The following is a 22,724-nucleotide window of genomic DNA, read 5'->3' as shown; positions in this document are numbered from 1 at the left end:
ATGGCCCGTGATCGGGGTGCGACCTGTGGCGACCATGTCGGCGATCGAGATGATGGAGGGGCGGACCCATCCTTGAAGACATTATGAGGGCCATTACCTACTTTCGGTGCTCCATGGAGCTGAAATTGGATTTGGTGATGGAAGAGGTGAATCTCTTGCGGGCGGACTTCCGCAAAATGTCCAAAAAGGTGGCGGCGGCAGAAACCGGCATAGGCGGACTGCAGGCAAAGACGAAATGCCTCGAGGAGCAGGTGGCACTCCTCACTAAGAACCAGGCTGACGTGTATGCCCGCCTGGAGGACCAGGGAGGTCGGGCTAGGCATAATAATATACGAATAGTGGGAGTGCCGGAGGGAATGGAGGGGCCCTCGACAGATGTCTTCGTGGAGGACCTCATACTGAACCATCTGAAGCTGAAGCGCCTCTCAAACTTTTTCTCGGTGGAGCGGGCACACAGAACCCTGGGCGGCCAGCCTAAGCCCGTGGCCCCCCCACGCACGATCATTGCCCACATCCTAAATTATCGCGACAGAGATGCCATCCTGCAGGCTGCACAGGTCCGGGGGGACCTCCACCGGGATAATGCCACTATCCATTTCTTCCCGGACTTTACGCTGCAGGTGCAGCGGCAGAGGCGCTCCTTCGACGGCATCAAAAGGGCGCTCCGTGATAAAGGGTTAAAGTACATGATGCTGTTCCCGGCTAGGCTCAAGGTACTGGATGGGGACAAGTCGTATTTTTTCCACACGCCAGTGGATGCTGCTGACTGGTTGGAAAGTTGGCGAACGGTGGGCCTCCGTGGGAAGCGACATGAAACACCGGTGGAGAGTGGGAGCCGGGGGGCGAGCCCAGAAACAGTGCTCCCAGAGACGACGAGAGGCAAAGTGCGGAGTGACTATGCAATGGTAGGGGCTTGCTTTACTGTGGGATTTGCCCTGCTCTGCTTTGCAATTTGGGGTGGAACAGATGTGTGCCGGGGAAGCCTGCGTCCTGTAAGGCGAGCACATTAATGACTGCCCTTGAATGGCGCCTTTGCTGCGGGACTTGGACTGTGGAGTCATACGGACCGGTATTATGGCTACGAATTGGGCTGGGTGCTGAAGACGTGATATTGGGAGGGGGCGCCTGGGGCCGAATCATACATGAGGATGTATAGTCCGATATGTTACATGTGCATCTTCTTAGGTCGGCGACTCCACGTTCCTCTAACATGGTTTTTGTTGTGGGATGGGGGCGACAGGCATGTTTCAATGGTGGGTGGTTGGAGGCTCACCAAGCAGGAAGGGGGGAGTTGGGGGGGCTGGTTTGTTGGGTATGTACGGGAGGGGGGGGAGAGGAGGGGGCTGTTTTGACAAGTTGTTGATGCTCATTTTTTGGTCAGTCTCTTCGTGGGTGGTGGTGGGGGTGGCGCACCACAGGATAGCACGCTCCGGCTGTAGGGATCATAGGACACACAGCGCAGATCAGCTCTCAGTCCGTGGTTAAGATCTGGACATGGAAACGTCAATGGTTTGGGCAACAAGATTAAACAGACATTAGTACTGCAGCACCTGAAGCGACATTCGCCTGACGTGGTTCTCCTGCAGGAGACGCATTTGTGGGGAAACACGTGCTAGGCATTAGACCGCTTTGGGTACAAAATGGTTGCCCAATCAGGTTTCATGTCGGGCTCTAGGGGAGTGGGTATCCTATTGCGGAAGGCTCTTCCTGTGGTAGTCACCGAGACGTGGACAGATGACTCTGGGTGTATGGTGGCAGTAGCGGGAGGGTGGGAGGGGCGGACAGTGGTGTTTTACTCTTGCTATGTCCCACCGGGCCTGCATTCCACAAATTACTAACGCCTGGGTTCCTTCTTGGCAGATCTCCCTCTGGGGACGCTTTTGGTGGGGGGAGACATGAATGCCGTGTTGTCCGCAGACCTTGATAGGTTGGTGGGGGGCAGGGTTATCGGGGGGAGCGGGGGCTACAGGGGTTCCTGGAGTCTCTTGGATTGAGTGACTTTTGGCGGGCACACCACCCCTCCTTGCGACCGTACACGTGCTATTCGGCCAGGCATGGGTCTTTCTCCAGGATGGATCACCTGCTGGCGCGCACAGATCAGTTAGGGGACTTCTCGGACCCCCAAATCTTAGCTAGGGGTCTCTCTGACCATTCGCTGGTGGCTGCACTACTGAAGGGGCCAGTCGTCAACAGGGTGGCGTTCCCGCAGATTGATCCGTGGCACCTGAGGGATGATACGACAGGAGATAAGATCAGAGAGGGCTCTCAGTTCTATTTTGAGGAGAATCAGGGGTCAGTACAGTCATGCATCACACTCTGGAGGGGCAGGCACAAGCTCTGATAGGAGCAAAAAAGAAGGAGGAATCCTTGAAGATTAGGCAGCTCGAAGATGAGTTCACCGAACTCGAACGTAGATTGGGTTTGGAACCCTCGTTAGAGGGTCGGCAAGCTCGGGCCCTCAAACAGGCAGAGCTCAGTGCTCTGGCGGAGGGGGAGGCGAGGGCCTTTGCCCTGGCCACACAGCACCATATTTATGATGTCGGGGACAAGTAACTGAAGCTCCTGGCCTGGCTGGAGCGCAGAGATAGGGGGTGTTCCTGGGTGGCGGCTGTGCGAGATCAGTCGGGCTCCCTGGTGACCACCAGCAAAGCTATTGCAGAGACGTTCGCGACACACTTTGAAGAAGTGTACTCCTCGGTTTGTACCAAGACGGAGCAGGACTGTGAGGAGTTCCTCCGCGACTTTGCGCTCCCTACTCTGTCGCAACCCCAGAGGGAGGAACTCGAGGCAGCTCTGACTGATGAAGAGATAGTGGCGGCGCTTCTCTCCCTGCAATCTAGGAAGGCGCAGGGCCCTAACGGGCTCCCGGTCGAGCTCTTTAAGAAACAAGCAAGCATTGTCAAGGGTCCTCTTCTGCGTATGTACCAGGAGGCGAGTCAGGTAGGGATGCTCATGCCGGACCAGAGAGAGGCCACAATTGTGGTTATCCACAAGGACGGCAAGCCGGCCGATTGCTGCTCCTCATATCTGCCAATTTCCCTCCTGAATGTTGAGGCGAAGGTCTTGGCCAAGGTCCTAGCAGATAGGCTGATTCCAGTGCTCCCGGACCTGGTACATGTAGACCAATCTGTCTTCATGCCACCCAGGAGCACGCAACACAATTTGAGGCACCTGTATGGTGCGCTATATATGACGGACGGCGTGGGGGACACACAGGTGGCGTTGATGGCGCTAGACGCCTCAATGGCGTTTGACAGTATTGAATACCTTTTTATGGTTCTGCGGCTCCTGGGCTTCGGGCCAACCTTCTGGAGCTGGGTGCGCCTCCTGTATGAGCAGCCGATGGCGCGTGTGCGAGTCAATGGAACGGTCTCCAGAGCCTTCCAGCTCAGGTGGAGTACGAGGCAGGGGTGTCCCTTATCCCCCCTCCTGTTTGCCCTGGCATTGGAGCCGTTGGCCCACTGGGTGAGGAGAGACATGTCATTCTGGGGCTTGGCATTGACCGATGATTGGGAGGAACCTATCAGCCTATATGCTGAAGATATTGTGCTCTACATGGCCTGGCCTTATCAGTCTATGGTGCAGGCCCTTCACCTTTTTGAGCTTTTCGGGAGCTATTCGGGCTATCGCATCAACTGGGCGAAGTCTGTCATTTTTCCCCTCTCTGGCCCTCCACCGCGGATACCGTCCAGGTGCCCTGCAAAGTTAGTGAGCAATGGCTTCAAGTATCTGGCAGTTTGTCACCAGGGACAGAGCTGAGTTTCAGGCCAGCAACCTTGAACCTCCGCTATCGCGCCTCCTTACTGATGTCAGTCATTGGCGTGCGCTGCCCCTGTCCCTGGCGGGTTGTGTTGCTATGTTTAAAATGCTGGCGCTACCTTGCCTTTTATATATCCTACAGAATACGCCATATCCGGTTCCGCAGGGGTTCTTCAAGCGAGTCTCCCAGGCGGTGAGGACGCTCCTCTGGGATGGAGGCAACCCTTGGATTGCCTTGAGGAAACTAACATGGGGGGGGGGGGTGTATGACGGGGCTGGCCTTGCCGGATGTGCAATTATGCTACTGGGCGTCTCAGCTTCAAGTCGTCAACGACTGGGTTTATGCAGATAGGTCAGAACCAGCATACAGAGTAGACCGTTATGTGATGCCAGGCAGGAATTGTGAATCCCTGTTATATGCCCAGAAGATGCGTGCGGATTGGCCCTCACATACTGGTGTGGTGGTCCAATGTTGGAGGGAGGCGAATTAATTCCTGGGGTGGAAGGGATTACTGACGGGTAGGACCCCCCTGTGGATTGGAGAGCAATTGCAGGAAGTAACTAAATTGAAGGGCTTTAGGGGCTGGCAGCTTATTGGAATAGATTATCTGGGCGACGTGTGGAGAGGAGAAGCTCCCCGCTCCTTTGAGTATTTACAGAACGAGTATGATCTCCGGGATTCGCAGCACTACCACTATCTGCACCTTGTCCATGCCATACGGTCCCATGTTCGAGGAGGTGCATCCATTCCAGAGTATTCCCCCATGGAGGATCGTTTGCTCCTGGATCCCATTCTTGACAAGCCCACATCCACAATTTATAGGAAGTTGGTCAATAACATGCCTGATCCCTTAGTGTCTCTAAGGGCGTCCTGGGAGCGTGACCTGGGTCCACTGGAAGAAGACGATTGGCAGGATGCCCTACAAAGTCCCCGGGAGATTGCGATCTGTGTCAGGTTCCGGCTGGTACAGCTTAAAATACTTCATTGGGTGTACTACCCTCGTACCCTGTTGCACTCCTGGGGTAGGTGTCAGTCGGCCTTGCGTGCGCGGGGATGTGGGGGGGGACGGATTCTTCTACCATATACTGTGGGACTTCCCAGAGATTTTTCTCTACTGGACCAAGGTCACTGACATAATGGCGGAAGTAGTGGGTTCACCGGTTCCGAGGGAGCAGAGATGGTTTCTCTTAATGATTAAAGGGCCCACGGACTGGACCAGGCATGAAGAACTCTGGCTGGCAATGGCGGCTGGAGTTGCAAAGCGGAACGTTGCCAGGGCCTGGGGGGCGTCGGCCCCTCCGCAGTGGGATCAGTGGGAGCGGGATCTGGACTGGTGCCAGAGGGCAGAGGAAACTATTTACAAAAAAGTGGAAGAAGATATGGGGGCCCTGGAGAAGGTACAGGGGAATGGGGGGTGGTCTGGGGTAATGGGCCTTGAAATGGGTGTGTTGTTACTGATTGGCTGGGATTATCCTGTGCATTGTATTCTCCTTATTTGTCTAATGAACTGTGACCAATGGACTGACATGTTTAATGAAATGAGCACTGTTAATAAAAAGACTAAAAAAAAAAAAGATTGATTAGTTTGTATTTAATAGTTTGCTTGTAGGGAGCCAATAAACCTTCCCAAGAGACACAAGACTAGGTCCTCAAAGAGAAAGACTGCTCTTACAGCCGTACTGAGAAAGGTTCCAATTACAGACATGTGAAAACCAGCCAACATAAGATCTAAGTACACCTTTACTATTGACTATTGTTTCAATTCAGACTCCAGGGCAGACCTCCAAGAGCGTCAGCATTTGTTGCTAATTATTTTTGGTTAATTTATTCTGTATGTATTTTTTAAAATGTTTTGATCGTTGTTAACAAACACTTTTCCTGGAGATATGCTCGCTATTATGTTCAGTGTTTATGACTAGCAACGAAGACTCCATGATGGAGTAGGAGAGGTTATTTACTCTTAATCGTAGTCTGGAACCACTGGTATCTTCATTGAAGTCGTAGACTCCCCTCACCCACCATCTCTCTATTAGATTCATGCCGGCCTACCATCTTGAAACCGTTTTTCACAATATGTGGGGTACGGTTCCAGGAGGTCGAAGCCTGAACTGGTATGGGAGCACAGGGGAGGGGCATGACTGGCAGAGAGGGTTGGCCACTCCTTCCCATTCCTACAAAGGGTAAAGGGTATTGAAGCATGCTGCTGAGTAGGAAGTCCAGGTCACTTGATACTCACCATGTGATACATTCTCTTTACTGAGTGACTGTGAGGAGAGTGCTAATATCGTGAGACACACAGTGGCTCCATTTAAGTTAGCAGGTATGTTCATCTTCCTTTATGTTAAGGATCCTGCTGCTCCATAAACATGAACAGACCATGCCAGTACAGCATTGTGGTACATACAATGCGCTGTCTACATTAAGAGTACAGTAGTGGAATGGGGGCTGTATTGGTGACCCTGCAAGCCAAGTTTCCCTATGGTAATATTCCAGGAAGAAGGGAAGTCTGTGCCTGAGTCGTAAATACACTTTATTTCTAGATTCCCTTTAACAATGACCAAAAACAAACCGCGAGCATGGACTAAACACATCAGCAACATTGTCACAAGTGAAAACCATCAATAGGAACAAGGCAACAATGACGCTACACTATTACTAAAAGCACTGCATTCACTGACAAACGATGAATTCATAAATGTGCAAAAGTACACTTTGAGTGATCGCACATATTGAATACACTACAAGCTTTAGTCAGTGAACGCTTGCAATTAGACCAGTTGTATGGAAAACATCTTTTGTCTTTCAACCTTACAGGACAAAGAGGGACTATACACCAAAACGAGAGTCAAACCCAGTCTTGTTCCTGAGGAGACACCAAAATCAAGCGGTTCGGAACACGTCGACCTCTACTCATTTCGGAGTTGTTGGACATAGCAACTTTACAAAGGCAACCCAGAAAAAGTCAAATTAGGTGACTGGTCTTTGGTAAAATAAATTAGTTGTTATAACCCCTTCACATGCTATAATTTCAGTAGTCTAAACAACTGAGTTACAACTGCAGACTCCTCCTGTTTAAAATGTATGACTGGTATGTTGGAGAGTAGGGTCTGCTTACTACGGTTACCCTCACTTTTTGCTGGAGTTTCACTGTTTTTCGACTTTAGTCTGCCTGGGGCCCTACTAACCAGGGCCACAGCCCAGCTGCTTCCTCTCGAAATTGATTGCATGTACATTAGGTACACTCCAGATTGGTTACTGGGTTACCCTTGTGAGTCTCATTACCCTTGTGAGTCCCTAGTATATGGCTCCTTTGGTACTAAGGGCATAGGTACCCCAGAGGCCTACCAGGGGCTGAAGCATGTATTATTCCACCCCTGGGAAGCCTTCCAAAATGGCACCACAGGTCTGCTACTGCAGCCTAGGTAAGGTGGTGCATGCACCCCTTACTAACATATAGGCTACCTATATCTACCTTATATCACTGACTCATATAAACCTATAAGTCACTCCTCTGGCAGGCCTTAACAATCCTGAAGGCAGAGTGCTTGGTTTTGTGTGAGAGGGTCCCCAAGCATAAGCTGAGCCCCTCTGCAGCTTTCGGAATCACTTCTCTGTAGCTGTTCTGTGATGCAGGCAGACCATATACTCTTAAGTGCATTATAAACTCACGGTTAATGCTAACTTTGGAATGGCTGCATGGAAACATGTCGTGTTTGGTGCTAAACACTTTGGAATCCTACCCCCCCTGCCAGTTCTTGCGGCGGGGGTAGAATTCCACCCTTCTAGAGGGAGAAGACATATACACACTTACTTAAACTGTAATAGTTTTAAAGAGCCCTGGCATCACAAAATGGATGCCACAGACACGGGTCTGACCTCCTGCTGCTGGACGAAACTCCGGAAGGGGAGGCCTGGACAATAAATTTCCTGTCACAGGGAGGTGTAACCACCTATAAGACAGGCTTTAGTGTATTGGGGCTGGGTAGATGCATTCATAGAATGCATTTTCAGACAGTGCTGGGGGCACACTTGGTGTCCCTGTGCATACCCCAGTTCAAACCGGTTGCAGGGGCACTCAGCCCCTGCTCTGGCGCAAAACTGGACAAAGGGAAAGGGGTGTAAACACCCCACCCTGGGTCCTCCCATAGGTGGGACCCTAGAGTAAGTCCAACCCCTAAACTTAGTATAAGTATAGGAACCCAGTCCTTAGGACTTTAGATTACCCTGGATGAACCTCTGCAACATATATCCTGGAACTTCGACATTCTGTTTCGACTAGAATCTCCCTTGGGGTCAAGGAGTGACTCCCCTATTCAAACAGGCACCAAAGAAGCATCTTGCCGGTCTGCATTTCCGAGGCTTCTCCCGGATCCCGAAGAATTTGCGACACAGGCTTCTAGACATCTCCGAGGCCGGCACAAGATCACAGCAAAGCTGAGACCTGCAGAGATCACGAGAGACGTGGAACTGGAACCCCTGGACACCGTGCACATTTGCTAGTGCATTGACTTCCCGAGCTTTCACGAAGTTGTGCGCTGGGCTACTTGTAGTCGAAGCCCCGAGCACCATTTGCACCGAAGATTGTGGGCCTGCACTCCGTGGGCCCGTTTCTAGCATTTCAGCTCGAGGCTTCTTCGCGATTACTTGTCCATCAACTGGTGGGTCCCCTCGAAGGTAACTCTTCTGTTTCTTGGGCTTTCCTGGTTGCTCCAGATGTGCCCTGACTCCCCTCCAAAGGGTGAGTCCACTAGACCTTGCTGGTCGGCACCAAAGCCAATCTTTGCTTTCTGCGTGGCTTGCTGTTGCCAAGGCTTGTTGGGTCCAATCCAGATACCGACGCTGTAGCACCTGACATCCTTCGTGGGACAGCTCGAATCCAGCTCCTGGTCCTCGTGGCTGAAGAGTCAAGCTTCACCTTCTTCACCTGAAATCACCAGACATTGGTTGGCATCTTCTCCTTGCCTTCCTGGTCACTGGCTAGTGACCCAGACTCTGTCCCCTTTGTTTTCAGGTTCTTCAGATCTTCGATCCATCCTTGGATCCATCTAGACACTTTCCACTTGGTCGCCTGCAGCCCTTTTCAACAGCTTGCCATTGAAAACGACGACGAAACCCGACATCAAAAGACACCTATGCACCCTGCTTCCCTGGGTGAGGTAACTCGAGTACTCTGGTGCTCCTTTGGGTATTGACTCTAGAACTGCCTAGTTCTAAAGAGTTTTGCTCCAAGTCCACTCCTAAGTGTCCTTAATCTGTAATTTTCGAACCACAACTTTCCCCATAGAAGGTAATGGTGATTCTCGGTTGTGTTTAGACACTGCACGCGTCCCTGTGGGTCCCCTGTATCACTACCTTGGGTGGTTCCTGGTGGTCCCAGCGGTTCTAAAGGCTATAGACCTTGTATCTATGTCAGTCGTGGTTCTTATACCACTTTCTTAGTATATGGTTTGTTACGCCCCCTAGGGCTAATTATATATTGTGCTAATTTACTGTGTGCTAAATATGTTTACTTGTGTACTTTTGCCATTAGCCTCATAAAGGGACTAGGGGGTGTGTTTAGAATAAATACATATATTTTATATATATGCCTGGTGTGGTTCTCCTTTTATTTGGTCATTACATGAGATTATAGACTGGTAAAACAAGCTGCTTTACATTCCGTCAAGACATAACATGAAGGCTGCTCTCCACAGCTACCACTAGGATAGCTTTCTATAAGGTTGCCTTTAACCTACCATCAAGAAGGGGTCGTTTGGACTGGTGCAAGGTGCCCACTAGAATAGTGGACAGCATATGCCAGGCCAACTTCTCACATGGTATATTGTATTTTATGTGTAATGTAAAATGTTTACGTGTGTAAAAGTATTGTTTTTTTAATGTCTCTGTGGACCAAATAGCTCACACAACTTTCGACAATATTAACCAGTGTCTATGATTTGTTAATTCAAAATGAATTCACGCAAATGAATGTTTAAGCTACAGTATTCATCAAAAACAATGTCAAGCTAATTAAATGTATTGATCTGCAAAGAATGAATAACAGTTTTGGCTAAATAATTATTAGTCCAGGTTCGTTGTTGTCATTATATTTAAATGTGGTCTAACCTTGCTGATCAAACAGACCCAACCCCTGTGTACAGACTTTTAGAAAGCATTTTTCTGCCCTTAGCCCTTTTGTGCCTGTAGCCTGTCTTGGGTCACATGACTAGGTGTACCAGACAGTTAGACTTTATGAATTCCTGTCAGACAGCCACACAAGAGAGGGAATAGATGTGCCTGAACAGGTCATCTGCTGACAGGATGTGGCACGAAGCTGTAGACAGCCCCACTTACAACTGAATGGCCTGTGCTCTGCCTTCAAACTAAGGGTTTAAATACCGCACATTGTTACTGCAGCCAGCTTGGGCAGGGAAGGCTGTGAATTCCAGGCACATTTAAAGCCACTGTCTTGAAGCTTCTCCCATCTTCAAGAACTAGGACTCCAGGGTGTAAAGAGAGAACCTCAGACACCAACTCTAAAGTACACTTCTGGACCTGTTGATACTCTGTCAGGAAGAATGACTGCTGTGCTGCTATGGGGACTGCCACTCGGCGGGACTGCTTCTCTGAATGAAGTACTGCCCTGCTGTGTTGACCTGCTACCTGCTGTCCTCTTGCCTGGGTAGGAAGAACTGGACCTGTAACCTCATCTTGAACTCCGGACCCCAGAGTGACTACAAGGGCTAGTCTGCTGGCCTCCTAATCTGAGTCTCTAGGACAAAAAAGGCTTCCCAACCCACTCCGGATCCAGCTGCAGTGAGTTCCTTTCCCCAAATGGTGACTGTCAGGTCCTTGCTGTGGCTCAGCTAGCCTAAATTAAGCTTTTGGGCTATTCACAACCACTAACGGGCCTGTTCACATCGAGACCACACCGTTCGCACTGAAAATCAGTACACTACAGTATTGACCGCTCGCGGGGGACCGCCAACCCAAAGTTGCAGCCCCCCTTTCCGCGATACCCAGTCTGCACTTAGTTTATCATCGACAGCCTTCTGTAGTGCTCTCCTTGTTCCTCGCTGCCCTCTCCAATGCAAACAGGACCCTTGGTAGAAAACTTGAGATGGTGAACCTTCAGCAGGACTAACTTGGGACTGTAGCGGACCAGCGCTCCATCACCGTCGGCCAAAACTTGGGACTTTGACCTGGTCCAGCGCGACCAGATAGCCGGAGTTCGCTCTTTGTGCTTTGAAGGTGGATTTTTGTTGTTTTGGTCTTGTTTCCTTTATTAAATTCTGCTCTACTTTTCTAACTTGGGGTGGGATCTTTTTGTGAATTGTTTTCACAGTTTGAAGTGGTGCACAAATACTTTACATATTTCTTCTAAGTTAACCCTGACTACTCTGTACCAAGCTACCAGAGGGTTGAGCATAGATTAATTTGGGGGTTACATATGCCTTACCCTGACAAGAATTTTGGTTCTGCTTAACCAGGTCTCAAACCCCAGTCAACCAACAACCCTATTTCTCACAGATTCCAAAAAGGCCCTTCATTTATCTAGTAAAATGAAATGCGTCATACCCTGTACAATACAGACTGAAACGCAAACCAGTTAAGATTTTATTTACAGTTTTACATTTGGAAACAGACAATAGTATGAGATTTCCTCCCGACAAGTTTTTATACTACCAATAAGGCAGATGTTCAAATGTTATTTCTGCATATTCACAGCATTGTTAATGATATAAGTGAAAAACATTTGCAGTGAAGTTTTGTTAAGAAAAAACTTGAGATCTCTGGGTAAACATTTATGTTCGTATAAATATGAAAATAATCTTTAAAGAAAGCATAAATAGGAATAAAAGCACACGTTTCACAACTGAACTACACCTACATAATTCAAATAGAATACTGTTTTTGCACTAGTATTACCGTATTTGAGAGATTAATGATTATATATGTTTTGCATTTACAGGTAGCCTTCACAAAATGTTTATATGCACAGTTGATGCAACAGAGGTTTATTCCTGACAGACGTAGCGGGTACAAACTGCCCTCTTGCACCGACCCTCAATTCAAAGCAGCAGACCTAGGAATGAAATTGGTACTATTTTTTGTTTTGTTTGTCCTATTTATGAATGTATGGTTTGCCTCGAAAGACGCAGATAAAGCCGATCGCATGCTAAAAGTGTTCAGATGCAGAACTGTAATAGGGAGAAAACTAGACGTTATAATATTTCTGTATAAATTATTGATGAGACCACATGCAAGCTTTTATAACTTTTTGGAGAAAATCTATTCGGAAGTAGGGTCAGAGATACTAGTCAGTTTAACTCGCTAGAAGGCGGTGGTACTCCTAATACATCTAGAGAACGTTACAAATAAAATAACATAAACATATATGTCCTTAGCTCACTTTTCAGTACCACCGTAAAGGCAAGCATTTACATCAGAAAAGAATAGGTGATACCTGTCTGCAGAGTAAGAGAGCGGTTAACTGAATAGGTTTTCACTTGACGCATATTTAAGTTCTAAATTCATCGTTATAGGTCTACAATAATTTGCATGTTATGGGTTTCTACTAAGGAAGGTTAATTCAAGCATTTAAAGTATGTTCAAAGTTTCTATTCTTGCAATAAAATTAGACTAATGCTAAAGAAAATGAAGTATCGAGAAAACGCAGTATTCTGTCTATGCTGCCACTAGCATTTTTCTGTCAATCTGTCCACATCTGGTGGCGATAGCATCCCCATGCTTCAAGAAGGAGGGACGAATGCCATTAACCGCATCGCTGCGGCGGTTATTTTTCTGCTGTGTGGCATTTTTAAAAATACCGCCTTACATGACGAGCTCAGCTCGTCATCAGCACACGACCACCGTGGCTGATGACGAGCTGAGCTCGTCATCAGCAGCGAAGGGATTAAATGTATCATGAAGTAAATTATGCCACAATAGATTTGAACATTCAACCAGGCAGTAAAGGAGGGAATATATTGAATTAACATTGTTCTGTAGTAACATGAAGGAAGACTCAATTCTGTGGCATCCACAAATTCAAGTATTGTGCTTTTCTTTTGACTGAAACGTTTACTTAAGTCCAAAACCGACCAAAAAAATCCTTATTTCCCGTCCTTAAACAAGAGTGGCATTTGAACTCGAATGATGTCGAGGACACCCACAGTTTATGGCTAATTTGAGGGACCTTTAAGGGCTTCCATAGACAAGACACTGTTACGGACCATAGCTAATGAGAACATGTCACCAAAGCTATCAGTATGCTTTCAATAAAGTAACTAGAGTGGTATACCACAATTGAGTGAAGACTTTCCACCATTACTGAATGGAATAATATTTGCTTCTCTGTCTTTAATAGGAATGCAGCTCTCCTTCAAGTTAGGATAGGAAACCCTTGTGTTTTTGCAAAGCCAGATGCTCATTTTTGTTGCTTTAAATTATCAGGAACTACGGAGGGTAGTTCCTTTATCAGTTTTTAAAACCTAAATCACTTGAATAATTTCAGTCCCCAAAGTGTCCTCCTGTGTTGACCATCCTGAAATGGATGTAGTTTAATTGCTCTTATAGCGGATATGGCTTCAAACATAGAGACATCTCATTATGCGTGCTACATATTACTTATTAAGCTCTCTTTGAGCGAGTAGTAAATCTGACACTTTAGCCTCAATTGTTTTGTAGCACTAGATAAACTACACCTCTGGAAAAAAGCCAACTACAAAATTAACCTTGTTTTTATTCTTTTTTGGGTAGCAAAGGAGCAACCAAAAACAAATTGTTCACACCCTACTAGTACACCCATAGAACCCTGTGCTTCGTCCACTCCAGGTAGTGGCACACTTGTGGATGCACCCCAAGCAGGATGCCTTAAACATATTCTATGGCAGGACCGGAGGCTTCGGATTATGCCTTACTTTCTCCACTTTATTTTCTACAGCAGCAAGAAAAACATATCAAAACTACTCTTCCCATGAACACTTGGGAAAGAAAACAGGAAACTGAACGCTAAGTCCTTTGTTAGTCTCTGTACTCCGGCAGCACCCATCATGCCCTGCAGCTGCTTCCTCTTCCTCTTTCTTCGCTGCTCAGCAGCAAGTTAAGTGCTTTTTTCACTCTCTCTGTGGTTTTGGGGTGTCTGTGGGTAGCTTTTTGCTTTGTGCGTTAGCGCTGGTGTATTTCCACCCCTGCAGGTCCCCCTGGTAATCGCGGGACGCTTTGGTGATCCTGACGCGATTTTTTGCCCAAGTAGAGTGCGGTGTGCCTCTGGCGCTGCAAGGGGGCAGTGTCCTCTCTGACAGTAAATGCGCTAGAACTCGCGTTTTAAATGCGTTTTTTACTGCGTTTGCGCAAGTTTGCACACTGGCCGTGGCCACCCGGTATTGACACCCTACGGGGTCGTAATTTAGGTTTCCCGATCTTGTGGACGCCCTGAGTGGGTAGTATTCTGTGGCGAACACCCCGGAGTGGGTCGTAATTGGCGCTGGTAAAGGCGCGAGGGGACGCTTGACCGGGTGGCGCCCTGGTACATAGAGGGCTGCTGTGTCCCCTGGGCTAGTCCCGATACCTGTGCCTTTGTGCCGCCATATCCTCTGGGTTGCCCCAGACCCACACTTTGCCCCTTTGGGGTTTACAACAGCTGTGCTGTACCTCCCTTCCTGTAGAGCCCAATTTACCTAAGAATGCAGAGGGAGTCAGGCCAGTATACAGAGGAGGACCCTCTGCAATATGCCTCCTGGGATGAGGATTTTTACCAGGCGGTGGATGATTCCATCTACAAGGCGGTGGATCAGGCGATAGCGCCTCTTGAACAACGCCTTTCGGCGCGTTTGGAGGAGGCGTGCGCGAAGATCGCAGCCCTCATTCCCGCGCCGGCTCCGGCCTCGGACCCTTCCCCGTCCACGGTCCCCCCCCACCTAAGAAGCCGTGTGTTGAGGGGATTGACCCGGTGGCCTTCTACAAGGTTAGGCACGCCTTTAAGGCGCTTGAGACACCCTTACCCGATCCATCTCTGTCTGGAGGGCTTCCCCCTCCTACCCCCCGCACTATGTCCCCGGAGCCACAGCAGGATGACGACTCCCCTGATTCGGAGGAGGAGGCCTGCTCGTCTAGGTCGTGGCTCCCGTCCCAGGCATCCACCTCTGCGGGTCTCGCGGACATGTTGGACCCGGACGACATTGTGCACCCCCGCTCCTCTGAATGGGTGCCGGGGGATAAGGTGGCCCTCTATGTGTCGAACCGTCTACGGAGACCGGTGGACAAGGACGCTTGTAGCCGCCTTAGGGCGGAGTGCCCCCGCCCCTCCCTGGAAGGGAAGGTGGCGATGACCCCTGATATTGACCCCAAGATGGCCACTTTCCTGGCTAAGTTCGTTAAGGACCCCCGGAAGGGTATAGATCGGTCCTGGCGCACATGCCAGGACAAGCTTCTGGATGCAGTGGGTCCCGTGACCAAGATCCTCGACATGGCTGAAGAGGCCAAGGTGTCAGGGGACCCGATTTCCCCTGAAGTTTTATCCAACTGGGCGCAACGCGCCATTATCTTCCTAGGCAACGCAAACTGTGCCCTCTCGACTGAGAGAAGGAGGTCGTTGTTAACAAAGATTGATCCTAAATTGGGCGACCTCGCCTCTTCGGAGGCTGGCGCGGTGGCGCAAGGTGGTTTATTCGGGGATCCTTTTATCAAGGAACTCGGAAAATTTGTGGCGACGTTCACGTCTTTGGACAGGGCCCAGTCTAATATAAAGAAGGTATTTGCCCCTCGGATTTTTGAAGGGGCCGGACGAGGCAGGGGCCGCTCGTTCGGTCGAGGCAACCCCTCAGACAGAGGGCAAGGCTCCGGCCGCGGGCATGGACAGGACACCTCCCGCTTCAACAATTTCTACCCCACACGAGGTCAGAGGTTCCGAGGCCGCGGGGGACATCGAGGTCAGCAACAAGGTGGACGAGGTGAGTGTATTACCCTCTGCGAGTTTGCGGGTAGGGGGGCGCCTGGCGCAGTTTCTCCCGGCATGGGCTTCCCTTACCAGCGACGCCTGGGTACTGCAGACGGTTCAGGGCTTCCAGATGGAGTTCCATGGCCGTCCGCACCAGCCCCAGCGTCCGCGTCCCATCACGTTCTCTCAGTCCGATGCAGACTTGGTGCGCAACGAGGTTTCCGCCCTCCTTCACAAAGGGGCTATTTGCTGCGCATGCGAACACCCGGACGGCTTCCTCAGCAACATCTTTTTAGTCAACAAGGTCGACGGAGGCCGCCGTCCTGTAATCAATCTGAAGGAGTTCAACGAGTGGCTGGTTTACCGCCATTTCAAGATGGAGGGCATTCACCTCCTGAGGGACGTTTTACGGCCGTGCGATTGGATGGTCAGGCTCGACTTAAAAGACGCCTATCTAGCGGTCCCTATCTTTCCTCCCCACCATCGTTTCCTCCAGTTCAGGTGGGACGGGCAGGTTTACGAGTTCACCACGCTGCCCTTCGGGCTCTCCTCGGCGCCGTGGTGTTTCACAAAGGTGTTGCGCCCGGCGGTGGAGGCTTTGCGCGCGCGCGGTGTCAGGATGATCGTCTATCTGGACGACATGCTCTTTATGGACCAGTGTCCGGAGCGTCTAGCCTCCCAACTGCAGTTCGCGGTGAACCTGCTGCAGGGTCTGGGATTTGTTATGAACGAGAAGAAGTCTCTCTTACGCCCGACGCAGTGCGCAACATTTCTCGGGTTCAGCATCGACTCAGTGTCGGCCTCCATGAGTCTCCCAGCCAGGAAGATGTCGAAGATTCGGCACGAGTTGTGCCAGACTGGCGCGGCTGGTGGGCCTGTTGTCGTCCTCGATACAGGCCATCTTTCCAGGTCCGCTACATTATCGGGCCATGCAGCGCTTGAAAGCGCACCATCTCCGGAAGGGTCTGACGTATTCTCAGTTGATCCCGCTGTTGGAAGAGGTGAGGGACGAGATGCGTTGGTGGCTGACGCACATGGAAGCCTGGAATGGCCGTGCAATATTTGGTTCAGCTCCGGACATCGTGATAGAGTCGGACGCCAGTCGTTCGGGTTGGGGAGCCAGGTGCGGAGAGTTCTCCACGGGAGGCGCCTGGTCTGCCCACGAGCAGTCGTTACATATCAACTGCTTGGAGTTGCTGGCGGGTTCCTTTGCGGTCCGTTGTTGGACCAAGGATCGTGTCCAGTCGTGTGTCCTTCTGCGGATGGACATCTCCGCGGTCCGCTACATCAACCATCTGGGCGGCACCAGATCCAAGATGTTGGCGGATCTCGCGAAAGATTTTTGGCACTTCTGCCTGGACCGTCAGGTTTCAGTCACGGCGGAGTATTTGCCGGGCCGCCAGAACGAGGTGGCCGATTGGCACTCCCGGCACCTCCTTGATGCCAGCGTGTGGCAGCTGGATCCGCAGGTATCTTCCCAATTGATGAACCGTTGGGGTCCGTTCTCAGTGGACCTGTTCGCCTCCCGGCTGGACCACCAGTTACCGAGGTACTTCAGTTGGCGCCCGGACCCGTTGGCGGAGGCGACGGATGCGTTCCTCCAGGACTGGTCGGGCGAGCAGGGGTATGCGTTTCCACCATTTTCCATGATAACGCGGGTATCAGCGTTGCTGCGTCGCCAATCGGCGCAGGTGGTGATGATCACGCCATGGTGGAGGTCTCAAGTTTGGTTTCCGGTTCTTCTGGAACTTTCTTGGGATTTTCCAATCCTACTCCCCCACTCTCCTCACATTCTCCTGAATCCGGACGGGCATCCCCATCGGTTAGTGCAGGAGGGCTCGCTGAGACTGATGCCATGGAGGATCTCCGGCGTCGCTGGTCTCTCCCAGGCCTTTCGAGAGGGGCTGAGGAACTACTCTCCAAGGCCTGGGCGGATAGCACCACCCGGAGATACCGTTCTGCGTGGCACCGGTGGCGTCGCTGGTGTGTGCGACGGGATTTCGATCCCGTGGGGGCAGATGTAGTCTGTTCTCAACTTCCTGACTTCCTTGGCCGACGACGGTTTGGCCTATCGGTCAATCAATACCTTCCGCTCGGCCATCTCGGCGGGACATGACCTGGTGCAGGGCTCCCCGATTGGAGAGCATCCATTGGTCTGCAGGCTGTTAAGAGGGATTCGCCTCTCGTTGCCTCCTGAACCGCGGTACTCCGTCCTGTGGGACGTGAACAGGGTTCTGAATTTGTTTCTGTCCTGGCAGCCGAACAGGTTTCTGTCTCGGAAGGAACTCTCAGCTAAGCTGGCAATGCTACTGTGCCTGATTTCATGCAGGCGGGTCTCGGACGTGCGAGCCCTGGATGTTACGGCCAGGGTGTTTTCCCCGGAAGGGGTATCCTTTACAGTAAGCAGGAGAACTAAGACCCTTACGAGGGTTATTTCATATCCGGCCTTCCCGGACTCCCCTAAACTGTGTGTAGTGCAGTGCCTCCGTGCGTATGAGGAAATGACTGATGATAGAATTGGAACTTACCAGCACTAAAGCTAGGCAAATTCTCATTCTATATACAATTGCTAATCTGCGCCACCTCAGCAAGTAGTTCAGTGATATACACCACAGGTACTGAAGCAAAATAATGATCACATTAGGTAAGGCAGTCCATCTGAGTGTCCCATGCTGGCGTCTAACCTATGATCATATAGGTTAAAATGCTGACAAATAGTTTATCCCTGAAAGATATGGAAATCCTCATCGCCACTACATTGGATTTTTTTCCGATTCCGGCCCTATACCTATTGCCTGGATATTTGGCGTAAAACATGGTTCTTATTTTGGGACGTAACCCTATATTTGGCCTCCAAATGTTGAACAGATCCGGTTACTCCCCTGTGCTTACAGATCTCCCGTTGTTATCTCCAGGAAAAACTGCATATTAAAGGAGAAGCTTTCAATTGCTCAGTCCATATGAATCCATAGATTATACCTATACCCAAAGATAGAAGGGACTGATAGATATGCACACAGGACAACACAAGTCTATGGCTTATATTGTACCACTTCAGCCTCCATGGCCATCCTCGCTACCACAAGCAAAATTATGTTTCTAAATTGGCTTGTTTTCCTAAGGTGCAAGACTACCACCATTGTAGAAAATCTCTATTCTGGCTGAAAGTCATTGTGAGATGTCCTGTAGCTGGTGGTGTAGATCGTATAGATGCAGAAACCATCTGTAGGGTACAGGCTATAATCCTAACATCAACCTGTTCTTGGGTATGAAGCCTTTATGCACCTTGTGCCCCATTAATAACATAATGGGGAGCTCCTTTTGTTCTCCTGAGACCTCTAATCATTGAACTTAAATTAATCCTAAGTGCCGTTACTTGAGAAGTGCTAAATCTAATCAATTAAGCCACATCACCATTGCCATCAATCAATCAGGGTTGTTGAAGGGCAACTACTTACCCGTGAGAGTCTCAAAGTGCTGGGGGGGGGGGGGCGGCTCTGTTGAGTGTGGGGGTCGTCCAAAGAGCTAGGTCTTGAGGTCCTTCCTGAACTGGGACAGTGTGGGTGGTTCGTGGAGGGGGAGGTCTTTTCAGGCCTTGGCTGGGAGGTAGGAGAATGACTTTCCTCTTGTTCTGGTCCTATGGATGTGAGGGATGGTGGCCAGCGAGAGGTTGTCTGATTGGGGGTGTCTTTTGGGTACGTGGAAGGAGAGGCGGCTGTTCAGGTATGTTGGTCCGGTGTTGTGCAGGGCCTTGTATGAGTGGGTGAGGAGTTTGAAGGTTATTCTTCTTTCGACTGGGAGCCAGTGGAGATCGCAGAGGTGTTGGGATAATATGGCTGTGGCGGGGGATGTTGAGGATGAGTCTGACTGCAGCGTTATTGAGAGTCGAGTTTGTGAAGGAGATTCTTATTGATTCCAGTATGGAGCGTGTTGCTGTAGTCTAGTCTGCTACTGATGATACGGTCAGCCACACCATCTTGCTGGACCGTATTGCGCAACTGGGGATTTCAGGCCAGGTGCTGAAGTGGCTAGAATCCTTCCTGTCAGGTCGTACCCAGAGAGTGCAGCTAGGAGACCAACTGTCTGAGACCTGTGAAGTGACATGGGGAGTGCCCCAGGGGTCGGCTCTATCCCCTCGGCTTTTCAACATCTACTTACAACCACTGGTGGAGGAGCTGATGCGTATGAACTGCGAAATATTTAACTACGCAGATGATACCCAGCTATTAGTCCGGCTGGATGACACCAAGAAGGCCCAGGAATCGGTGAGGAATTTGCTCAACTTCACGGTCAACTGGATGACTAAGAATCTGTTGAAAGTGAATTCTGACAAAACGGAGGTGCTGGTGATCCGCAACAAAGAGGACCCTTGGAGTGACTTGTATTGGCCTCCAGAATTGGGAACCACCCCGTCTCCTGGCACTGTAGTAAAAAGCTTAGGGCTTAGGATTGACGCGGATCTTTCAATGGCCGCCCAAGTTTCGGCTGTCGTCGGATCCTGTATTGGTGTACTGAGGCAACTACGTAAATTAGCCCCTATTCTATCTGCTACTACCCTGCAATCAGTCGTATCTGCCACAGTCATTTCAAGATTCGACTATGGCAATGCTCTGTATTTGGGCCTGCCACAGAAGCTGCTGAGGAAGTTGCAGGTAATACAGAATGATGCAGCCAGACTGACTTTCTCCCTGCCCAGAAACTCGCATGCAACCCCCTTGCTTCAGAAGCTGCACTGGCTTCCAGTGAAATTTAGAGTCCAGTTCAAATGTCTCTGTGTGGCCCATAAGGCACTTTTTGAAAAAAGCCCCAGAGTACATTAAACAACGTTTGAAGAGATATATTCCTGGAAGACCCTTGCGCTCTGGAACAATATCCAATTTAATTCAACCTCGGTTTAAACTAAAAACCAAAGGAGGCAGGGCCCTGTCCGTGCTTCTTCCACAACTGTGGAATGAGCTTCCGCCCACCCTGAAGGAAGAATCACAGCTTCTACCCTTCAGAAAGAAACTAAAAACCCATCTTTTTAGGAAGGCTTTTATGACAGTCTAGGCGGTGTAACAGCTGAGGGTTTTTCAAGGGCATTAGTGTGTTATGTTTCTTCTGTTAAGCGCTTAGAGACCGGCGGTGATAGGCGCTATATAAATACTCCTAACATAACATGAGCGCATGTGTGACAGTTTTTCTGAATGCGCGGGGTAGCATCTATCTGAAAGTCTTTCGAAGCATGCCGAGGGTGTTAAAGCAGGTCGAGGTTACAACGTTGGTCTGGTGGTTCATTGTGAACAATGAGTCCAGTTTAATGCAGAGATTTTGTGTGTGGTCCATTGGGGTGGGAGAGGCCACCAGGAGCCATCCCATGTGGATGGGGTGGAGCCCAGGATAAGGGCCTCTGTTTTCTCGGAGTTTAGTTTCAGGCAGCTGTTCTTAAACCAGGTGGCGACAGCTTTCATCCCTTCTTGGAAGTTGCCATGACAGCAATGTATCAGCTTTCTGTATGCAGAATAATCTAATTTGTGGAGTAGATCCTATTGTTCTAAAAATCCAACTCTGGCTGTACTGTGAAAGGAGGATCCTAGGATCTTTCTTTGTACAGAGAAGAAAGCTTTGAAACCTGCATACAAAGAACATAAGATTTATTATCCTAGGTAATTTGCAGCACAGACCTAGACGTAAGTGCTTCAGAGCACTTTACAATTAACAGTGAAGTATCTTTATTTTTTTGATAAACAAATTTTATTGATTTTACACAGAGCACCAGCGAAACATCAGGAGTCCAGGATGACAAATAGATGTAGACAATAATCAGGAAAGCCCAGAATTCCTGAGCATACAGAATCAAAAAGACATAACTGCACATCCTCAGCGAAGTTAAACCATGCCCCCCAACCACTTCCCCCAGACCCTACGGAACTTTTTGGGGCAGCCACGCTCAGCGTACATTGCCTTCTCCTGCCCTGCACTCCAACCAACTCCCACCCGCCATTTCCCAATGTTGGGGGGGTCAGTGCACTTCCAAGCCGACGCTATGTCTCTCTTGGCCACCACCATTGCCGTGGTATAGAATAGCTTTTCATTTCTGGACCCATCCGTGATACCTAGAATTGCGTGTTTCGGGTCGTGCGGGATCTCCCACCCAAATACCTCAGTGAGTTCCTCCTCTATGTCCCCCCAGAATTGAGCCAAGTGCGGGCATTGCCACACCATATGAAAGAAGTCGGCCAGTTCATGGCTACACCTGGCGCAGCCGGATGTCGGTTGGAGCCCCGTGCTATGCAGGCACGCCGGTGTCAGATAAGCGGCATGTAGGAAGTAGAGCTGTACCATGCGCTGTCTGGCGAAGGCAGTGACCGTCCTGGGGGCCATAAGCGCATCACGCCAATCCTCCTCTTCCAAGGATCCCACCCATCCCTCCCACTGTGTCCTTAGTCACTCAAGTGATGTCGGGGTATTGTTAATGAGTGTACGATAAATGCTTGAGATGCCCCCTCCCTATATCCCCCAACATAATTTGTGTCTCTGGAGGGCTGTGATCCGGTAGTCTCGTACTGGTTGTAAGGTGTGTTTGAAGTACATGACGCAGCTGTAGATATCGAAAAAACTGTGAGTGATGTAGGGAGTACCGAGCCGGGGGTCACGAAAGGAGCGCATGTGATCTCCCGCCCAAACATCACCCAGTGGCGAGATGCCTATAAGGTCCCAGGCCTGAAAGCCCTACAGCCCGTTCACCTCCCTGAGCCAGGTACCGTGCCACAAGGGGTGCACCGGGTCAATGTGTGGGTATATCTGGTATGACCCAAAGCGGCCTGCCAAGCCAGGAAGACTGAATGCGTCATCTCCAGCATACGGGTTGGGACCGGGCCCCATACATCATCAAATTGATATTGGACAGGCCCAGCTCACTGATTTCCAGCCTATATGCCGGATCAGACCACCCCCGTTAAACCAATCGTGCAAGGGAAGCTGACAGGTAGCCAAATAGTAGAGGTAAAGGTGGGTCATCCCTAAACCCCCATCGAAGGAAGGGATCCGACAGACGCTCAAGGC

General features: G+C 50.0%; 1 protein-coding gene across 2 annotated transcripts in view; it reads left to right on the top strand.

The window, feature by feature from the left end:
* ECD (ecdysoneless cell cycle regulator) overlaps positions 1–22,724 on the top strand; it is a 351,511-nt gene that overhangs the window by 98,425 nt on the left and 230,362 nt on the right. For both annotated transcript variants that reach the window (XM_086922289.1, XM_086922290.1), the window contains exon 7: positions 11,712–11,840. In XM_086922289.1, the coding sequence (XP_086778415.1) occupies positions 11,712–11,840 (129 nt within the window). The remainder of the gene's footprint in view (positions 1–11,711; positions 11,841–22,724) is intronic.

This window comes from Lissotriton vulgaris, chromosome 5 (genome assembly GCF_964263255.1).
Source record: "Lissotriton vulgaris chromosome 5, aLisVul1.2, whole genome shotgun sequence".
Classification (NCBI taxonomy): domain Eukaryota; kingdom Metazoa; phylum Chordata; class Amphibia; order Caudata; family Salamandridae; genus Lissotriton; species Lissotriton vulgaris.
This window is presented reverse-complemented; position numbering and strand designations above follow the sequence as displayed.